The sequence below is a fragment of the Sparus aurata genome, chromosome 15, assembly GCF_900880675.1.
Source record: "Sparus aurata chromosome 15, fSpaAur1.1, whole genome shotgun sequence".
NCBI classification, from domain to species: Eukaryota; Metazoa; Chordata; class Actinopteri; order Spariformes; family Sparidae; genus Sparus; species Sparus aurata.
Genome location: NC_044201.1, coordinates 3,514,487 through 3,523,522, shown reverse-complemented (window position 1 = coordinate 3,523,522; position 9,036 = coordinate 3,514,487). Strand labels below are relative to the sequence as shown.

Below are 9,036 nucleotides of genomic sequence, written 5' to 3'. Positions count from 1 at the left end.
ATCCAGCTGTACCTGATTTTATCAGTCTGTTTTATCTAATGTCACTGTTTATAAACAATACTCAACTATTGTTGGAGAATGAGGACCCAAGGGGTCCACCGGAGGTGGTTTGACTTCATGTGAACATCATAGACACAGTAAATTTGCACTGCAAAGATGATTCAGTGTAAACAATGTAAACACCCTACACTGCCACAATACAGTACTCACAGTACACTGGGATGCTGCCGTATAAACAGCACTGAAGCAGTATAAAATAGTCATAATGCAATATTCAGTATGTACAGGCAGGGCAGTAACCAGGATTTTAGAAATGCTGATGTCATGCCCTTCAACCCCATCCATCCACCAAGACCATTTTGATGACTAGTAGCAGTATAAACTGAGCAAATAGATGAAATTGGACTCAGAAAAGTAACAAATATGTCCTATTTTGACTTTTTCTATGCTAAAAAAGAATTTCGAGCAACACTTCATAATAGCCATTATCGATAAACAGTCAACATAGAGTTTATTAGATTTGGCAGTAATTCTACAGTTAAGAAACAGAAACACACTCATTAAACATGTATTATTTACTGTAATGATTAACCATTAGTATTATGAACATCAGTTGCTAAAAATAGTTTATAAAACATTGCATTGCGTATTAACAGTCAAAACACTCTTAAAGTTTAACTATAAGTTTGCCTTTTTTTAAAATAATGTTATTGTTTATTTTTAAAGATAAGACAGAGAATAAGTTATCAAAAGATATCAAAGACCCAGAAAAGATACCGAGGGCGTGGCCTCAGCGTCCTGCATGGTCGCTACGGTCCTGTGACTAGCCAATAAAAATCGAAGCGGAAATGTGGGCGGAGCTAAGCAGACTGCTGGGCAAAATGGCTGCGACCATGAAGAACGTGGAAGAAATTCGGAGTAGAGTGATACTTGGCGAGTTTGGTGTGAAGAATGTAAGTACCGTCTTATTAATGGATCTATGACAACATGATCTGCTAGCTGAACGGTCCAGACACCCTGCTGCTCGACCGACCGCACGTCCCCGTCACCGCGTGCGTGCGTGCGTGCGTGTGTGTGTGTGTTTGTGTGTGTGTGTGTGTAAAACATGAATTAATGTAATCGGGTTCATGTCGCTAAATGATCAGTGTCTCTGGGTTAATTCTCCATCAGTGTGATAAGCGTGGTTGTAGAGCAGTGAGAGCAGGGGCCGACGGGAGACCGGGTCCTGTACAGTATGACACTACACTTCCTGTCAGCTTTCTGTCTGGAATTACAGTACAACATTCTTGTAGATAACATAGTTTATATAGTTATAACACCTGTATTAAAAGTATTCACATTGAAATGAATGATTTTGCTCTAGTTGGCTCCCCAATACCACTCTAATGTTAACATATGACATTAGCCTTTATGTTAAAAATGTGTCCTTCTGTAGCTGTTCAGCAGGTGCTTAATGAAATCTTTCCTCCCTCATGTGATAAGTATAATATTATATCATTGTCACCACTTCAGCACCGAGGAGAGCACGTGCAAAGTTTTTACTCAGCATAAAAAATGTCAACTATTGGACTCCAGTTGTATGAACACATCAGTAGTGTTGTTGGTTTATCTCTACACAAAGACTAGCCAAACAGTGTGCAGCACACAAGTTGCTCTGTCACCATCTCTTACTCTCACAAACACATAAAACAGCACAGACAAAACTGTGGCTGGTCCATCTAATAATGTAATCTCTATTAGCTCTGATCATCAAACTAGATAAAAGTAGCATCCACTTTCAGATGTCCTGCAGCAGATTGACTGGAGGGTCATTCCATGTCTACTCAACCCAAATACAGAACCTCTCAGTTCACATCATGGATTGTCTTGAAAAAAATAAAAAATATTATAATGTATATAAATATATTGATCTCTCATTTAATTCTTAGAACCCTGAAAGATCCTATAGCTGTACTCCAAATCTTTTTCAGTTCTGATTATTTAAAGTTCGGGCCCTCTGAGCTATTTTTCAGCATTTTAGTGATTCCATGTATGTGTATTCTAAACCTCACCAATTGCTTGTTTTTCACTTGATTCGGTTGAAATCTGTCCTAAACATCCAAGAGACCCCAAGGAAACATGGCAACATTCATTCATTTAAATAATGGTTGCTGAGTGGTTACAGTAATCAAATGAACAGTCATTTCTTACCAGAACGATAAATCTGTCATTTTCCAAAATTAGAATCTCCTCTAGTTCTCACTTTTCTGGCAACCAATTTATGGTTCTGTGTAGTATTAATGTAGTTTAATCACACATTGAAATTATGTGGTCCTGCATAAAGAAATTGAGTGTCACAGTGCCACTTGTTAAATACAGCTTCAGAGCTGAAAAGGCCTTGGGGCGACGGTCCCCTGGGGCGGGACTGAGCCACGTGTTGAAGTACCCTTGAGCAAGATACTGAACCCCAAAATTGCTCCTGATGTGCAGTTGGCACCTTGTGTGGCAGCCACTGCCATCAGTAAGGGTCCTGCGATGAGCTGGCGACTCATCCAGGGTGTACCCTGGCCTTTGACCATTGAGTAAACTGGATTTGGCCCCAGTAAGCCCCGCAACCCCTTAGGGGGAAAAAAGCGGCAACATCCCGCAACCCTCACGGAAAAGCGGAAAGAAAACGGAACAGAACAGAGCTGAAAAAGCCATTTTTTGTTTTTTTATGACTTTCCCAAGAAGGATTATTTTAATTTCCTTTGAAGATTTATATTTGAAAGTGTTAATATTCATTGCACATTTCAAAAGATGTTCTATTACTACATTAATAATTCTTTGATATTGGTTAATTTTTCGTATTTTTCACTGGCTGTAATATAACATTCAGTGGTTTTATTCCTAGGTAGATAGGTAGGTAGGTACTGCATTGACTTCAAGGTGTTTTCTTTCTGTATGATATCTGTTGAGCCTGTTTTTCATTTGGCTCTGGAAATTTTCAAGTTACCCTTTGGAGTAACAGCTTGTTTATTTATTTTTTATTTTTTGCTTTTAGGTTCATACATCAGATTTCCCTGGAAACTACCCTGGCTATGATGACACTTGGGACATGCAGAAATTTCAAAAGGTACATTTCTGTCATTTTACACCTGAAAGTTGCTTCTGGTGATGGTGAAGTCTGTGGGATCTGTTTTTGATTCAGTTTTTCTCAGACTCCATCATTCTATCCATCCGGTGGAAAGTTCATACATCCCTCTCCCCAACAGCGTTCTCCTGCTCCTCATAGGGGGCCCCATGGTGTTCCCAAGCATGGTGAAATATTTTATGTAAACCACCTCATCTTGCTCCTTTCAACTCAAAGGAGAAGTAACTTTACCCCGAGCTCCCTCCTAGATGTCTTTCCTTATATCTCTATGGGTGTGCCCAGATGCATTATTATTGGTGGGCAGGGTAGTATGACCCCTCCAAGTAGAAAACACTTACATAACCTTAAGAGAGATGTAAAAATCAGATCTACAAAATATCTCTGAATCTATATCTTAAAAATGTATCTGGACCTATCCATAAGAAGCTAAGAATGGTCAAATGTAAACAGAATTTAAAATGACAAACAAGAAATAATGACTTTACTACTCTTGTTTTCAGTCAGATTTCATTTAAAGCATCATGAGTGATTTGAACGAATGAGCACTCGGACTGATATGTGATTACACTTCTGTTACATGCATCTCCTGTCTGTTTGCAGAACTTCAGAATTGACGTAGTGCATCTTGATGAGAGCAGTATGGAGTTTGACATGGTGGGGATTGATGCAGCCATTGCCAATGCCTTCAGAAGGATCTTACTAGCAGAGGTGGGAGTCCCAGTCAGTCAGCTTTTGTCAGCTGTCTTGTGTTTTTTGTTTTAAGCCATTTTCTACCCAGTTTGTTTTGTACGTGACGTATACGAAACTTGATGTGAAGACATGGTCAATTTTGTTCATCTCAGCAGTTTATAAGAAAAACAGTGTAAATTTCTTTTGTTTGATGAAGGTTTATTATCTTTGCTTGTAGGTCCCTACCATGGCTATAGAGAAGGTGTTTATCTATAACAACACATCCATCGTCCAGGATGAAGTCCTGGCTCACAGATTAGGCCTCATCCCCATCAGAGCTGACCCTCGCCTGTTTGAGTACAGGAACGCTGGTAAAACTACACAGTGACCCACTCATACATAAAGCAGTAGAACAGCAGCAGCTATGAAATGCCGATTTCATATGTAAATGCTAGAATGTAATGACAGCTGTAAGCTACTGACTTTCATGCCGTATGTCTCACCACCTACTTGTTCCAAACAATGGAGGCAGATTTGTTGCATTCATACTGTGAGATGAATTCGTAAGATTTGGTCAGAATTTTAGTCTGAAACATTGAGAAAATAAATAGAATTATATTCTCAGCAAAATGTCAAGACGACAGTTTAGATGTATTGTCAAAGACGGCTGTGTTTTGTGTCGTAGAGATGTTTTCTGAAGTTAGCATGCTAACCAGCTGTGGGTGCTCCCTCGCTTCTTTAGCAGTGTAAGATTAATGGCCCCTGTGCATCACAAACATTTCAGTTACACAGTTGTGTCAATATGTCAAATTGGCTTCAAAGCCTGGTGCTGTTCCTGAGGGTTTGAAAGGCCCACTTAGATCCACAGCTAATTGACTTACTTGCTAATGTCAAGTAGTCACTACAGTCACAGATATCAACAGCAAACAGTCTATAGAGCAGCAGTTAGGGGGTATGCTGCCCCCTATAGTTTTCGAGCTGCATTTGAATTCTGGCATTTTCTAATCAAACAGAAAACAATCATCCATCACCTCAAAATAACTTGTGATTGTACAGTGATTATAGAGAGTAGTACATACTTCTTTCTCTAACCAACCATGTTCAGTCGGTACAGATGCTGACATGCAGAAAGCGCATTAAACAAACATATAACAGACATGTACCCATTTTGGCTTTTGGTCATGTTACTCGGAGAATTGATTTGAATTTACTTATTTTATTTTTTTTTACAATTTGAATGAAAGTTTTGTCAAATATCACATTTACATGCAAATATTATAAGAGAGAACACATCCATTGTCAAGCTCTGCCTCTGTCTGTCATCCAGAATTCATAGAACCATAGTTACATACTCTACGTAAATCTCTTTTAACATGTGGCATTATGCTGTTTAACACAGGTGAAGAGGCCGCAGAGGAAGAAGCTTCTGAAATAGACACAATTCAACTACAGCTGAAGATTAAATGCAGCAGGAACCCCCGAGCCAGCAAAGAGTCCTCTGATCCACGAGAACTGTATCTGAACCACATGGGTAGGTCTCAGGTGATGCCACATGAACCAAAGATTACTGGTGATGTTTGCAGATACAGACAAATGAGTGATTGTAAAGAATGACCAGTTAGACAGGGGGGAGTGCATATCTATGCAAGAAACATCATCCTTGGGTACGATGGATCCTCAGTGTGACCAACGATCTGTCTCGTCTCAGTTTATTCCAGGGACATAAAGTGGGTCCCCATTGGGAACCAGGCAGATGTGTTTGCAGACTCCAGCATCGGACCGGTACACGATGACATCTTGATAGCTCAGCTACGACCAGGACAGGAGCTGGATATTGTCATGCACTGTGTCAAAGGAATTGGTAAGAGCTTTTCAGTGTCTGAATCTCTGCACATTTTGACCTTCTTGTTTCTGTAGTAAAATATATATATATTGAATATATATAATATGAGTATTAAAACTCATCTCAGTGGAATGCCTTACTTTTTTATATACTGCATGCTACGACACATACTGCATTCTCCTTTGATCATGTTGTCAGTCCAGACACCCAGATACTGAAGTGTGTTCTCGGTTCAGGTAAGGACCATGCCAAGTTCTCTCCAGTGGCCACAGCCAGTTACCGCCTCCTCCCAGAGATCACCCTGCTGGAGCAGGTAGAGGGGGAGAAGGCTGAACGCTTAAAACGTTGCTTCTCACGAGGAGTTATCGATCTGGAAGATGTTAATGGTAAGAAAGACCTAATCTGACTAATCTGAAATCAAATAGAATCCAACTCTACAGAGGCCATGATAAAAAAATGAAATATGTGGACTTTTGTTCTGCAGGTAGTACTCCCCAAGTATGTTGTACACTTCCAATTTAGCAGCTGGTAGATTTTTCTTTAATTGAGAGACAGAGTTAATATAACAAACACTCAGGTATATAGTGAATTAAGCAAGGGTTCAACATTTCATCATTTATATGTCATAAATATATTTTGGTCTGTTTTATTGAGTGATCAAGCACGAATGGAAAGATTTTAGGATTGCAGTTGAGTCTAATTCTTGCTCAGTCTGCAGTGAGCCCCTGAAATCTGTAAATATCAGCACTGTGCTCTTGTGTCATCCACCTCAGGTAAGAAGGTTGCCAAAGTGGTGAACAGTCGTCTGGATACATGCAGCAGGGAAGTCCTCCGACATGATGACTTGAAGAATGTGGTGAAGCTCGGGAGAGTGCGAGACCATTTCATCTGTATGTTTATATATTTTATAACTGCTTTAAAGACTACATTGAGACTCTGCAGCATTACAGTGAATTAAATCCTTGTAAATTAAAACAATAATGAAAGTCAGGACTCACCTTTTAAGGAAAGGTTTTAAGTTGAGCCATGGGGGTCATTCCATACCATCTCACCTAGGCTTGAAAAAAGTCATGTTGAAACTTCTTTTAATTTCCTGCGAACTAGCAAAATCTTGCAGCTGTACTTCATATACTTTCTTTCTGAAACCTTGTGTGTTTTGCAACTGACTTTGAATGCGTAGTTTCCCAAGAAGATAACTTTAATTAACTTGAAACGTTTTTGTTAATATGCATTGCAAGCTGTAGGGTGTAATTGGCAAGTTTCCTGATGCCAAAGAAAAACAGGCTCAATAGGGAAACTGACAGTGAAAAAAGTGAATTTGTCAGCTCCACGGCAGTATTTAGCAAGATCTACAACACTCATTACTTTATGCAGGACCAAAAAACTTGTAAAATGTGATAGAACTATATACCACACAGGATCAACTTTGGTTGCAAGAAATTGAGAACTAGTCGAGATGTGAATTTTTTAGAATGAAAGTTTTAAGTTAAGCAATTGGCTTGGGTCAGAATACACATGAAAGAATTGCAGGGATATTAAAAAAAGGTATAAGATAGGTATAACATTTGCAATGTCCCATGAATTTAGATTACATAAATGGACTATCTTGAAGAAAATCCATGACATGAACTGGAAAAGGTTCTTAATTTCGGATGAGTTGACATGGAATGACTGATGTCTGTACGGTAAATAGAAGGCTACTGCCAGGAGATACAAAGATGAACATGGGAAGCAGCTAGCCTGGCTCTGTCTGAAGATACAATATCTGCACACTAATTAACATGTTGTATCTAATTTATTTAACTCATATAACGACAACAAGATGTAAGTTTTACAGGAGCGACTTCCTCATTATTCTTGACTATTGTTGATTGTAAGGTAGTTCTGTGAAATAACAGCTGGTGCTCCCAAAACCACAATGATTTGTTTCTATTTCTCCACCTGGTCAGTCAGAAAAATCAGAAGAAATTAGTAATGTTGTCATGTGACTCTTGTGGTTCTTTAATTAAATTCTCTGTTGTGGGGAAATCAAGTTATATCTTACATTGTAATGTGTAATGTCCATAAAGCAATTTGTATCACTTAAGTTGATTGATCTGCTTTCTCATACAGTTACTGTGGAGTCGACTGGCATCCTTCCTCCAGATGTCCTGGTCACAGAGGCCATCAAAGTCCTCATGGCCAAGTGTCAGAGGTTTCTCAATGAACTGGACTCTACTGACATGAAGTGAAACAACTGAGCATGCTCACATCCACCATAGCGGCTCTGACCCTGATATACTGCTGCAGCCTATCAGGGGTTGAATTAATGGTACTGCTCTGTTGATAAAACTGACACTGAATTATCAGAATTGCAAAGCTGATTTCACCATGGTGGGTAGACATGTTTGTAATTATGTGTATATACTGCTGTCTAATTTTTTGTATGCTGTTCTTGAGTTATTGAGCCCAGTTCTCTTTCAAAGAAACATGGGGAATTAAATAAATACACCATCAATAGCATTCCCAAGGCTGTCTGTTTCTCTACAATAAAGTACCAGGAATATGGCATTCTCATTTATCCCAGTATTCCACAGATTGTATTATCCTATCATGTGTTTTACTTGGAACAAGGAACTGCAGCACAGAACTGTTTGACATTAGAGACAGCCTCTCCATTTTCTTTTCCACTGAGAATGTTCCATTTCAACTGTAAAATGTCCTACTCGGTGCATTATGGGACAAAGCCAGACACACAACAAAAATAAAATGTTTATTTATTTCAATATTTTATTTATTCTGTTAGCAATTGTATCTAAAAACTGTGCATCATTAATACCTTTTAACATGGTTTGATACGCCAGTTCCTACAGGTTCCTAGGCAAAAGTTGTTCAAATAACATTTTAAGACATCTTAGGATTGCGAGATACCAAGCATCTCCCAAGTTTATGCCTTTACACTGGCAACAGCTGTCACCGGAGGCATTATGTTTTAGATTACATTTGATGCTTGAGGAAATTTCTTCAGATTTGGCATGTGCATCGTGGAAAGTGACAGTTACATTTTTTGCTCTAAATTACATATTAACATAATCACCATCAGCAAATAGAGGACGCTGTCTGACTCTCAGTAGCAGGGAGGGAGACTGTGTTCTGGGGGAAAGTTCACTGAAGTCTCCATCAGGAGGGCTGACTGTCAGTCATTGTTTTCAATACAAGTTTCCAGAGACAGTAACTACAACAACACAATAATGGAAGTTGACAGAGACATGGTGCTCTGAATCATGTCACAAACTCACCGCAATTCAACTGCCTGGTTCTGCTGCCGGGGTCAGACACTTTTTTATGGGCAGAAATGTGATGAAGAGTCGATAGGACAGACAGGAGGACAATTTTCCACGTATAGATGCAGTATTTTTATCCTCATATAAAT

The 9,036-nt window shown here is 39.1% G+C and overlaps 1 protein-coding gene across 1 annotated transcript; it reads left to right on the top strand.

The window, feature by feature from the left end:
* The first annotated feature begins 813 nt into the window (after positions 1-813).
* Positions 814-8,184, top strand: polr1c (RNA polymerase I and III subunit C). The gene is made up of 9 exons (XM_030440921.1): positions 814-953; positions 3,023-3,094; positions 3,713-3,820; positions 4,020-4,152; positions 5,181-5,312; positions 5,490-5,642; positions 5,861-6,010; positions 6,398-6,514; positions 7,737-8,184. Exons 1-9 carry the CDS (start codon positions 849-851, stop codon positions 7,853-7,855), a joined length of 1,089 nt encoding a protein of 362 aa, XP_030296781.1. The 5' UTR covers positions 814-848; the 3' UTR covers positions 7,856-8,184.
* Positions 8,185-9,036: the final 852 nt, after the last annotated feature.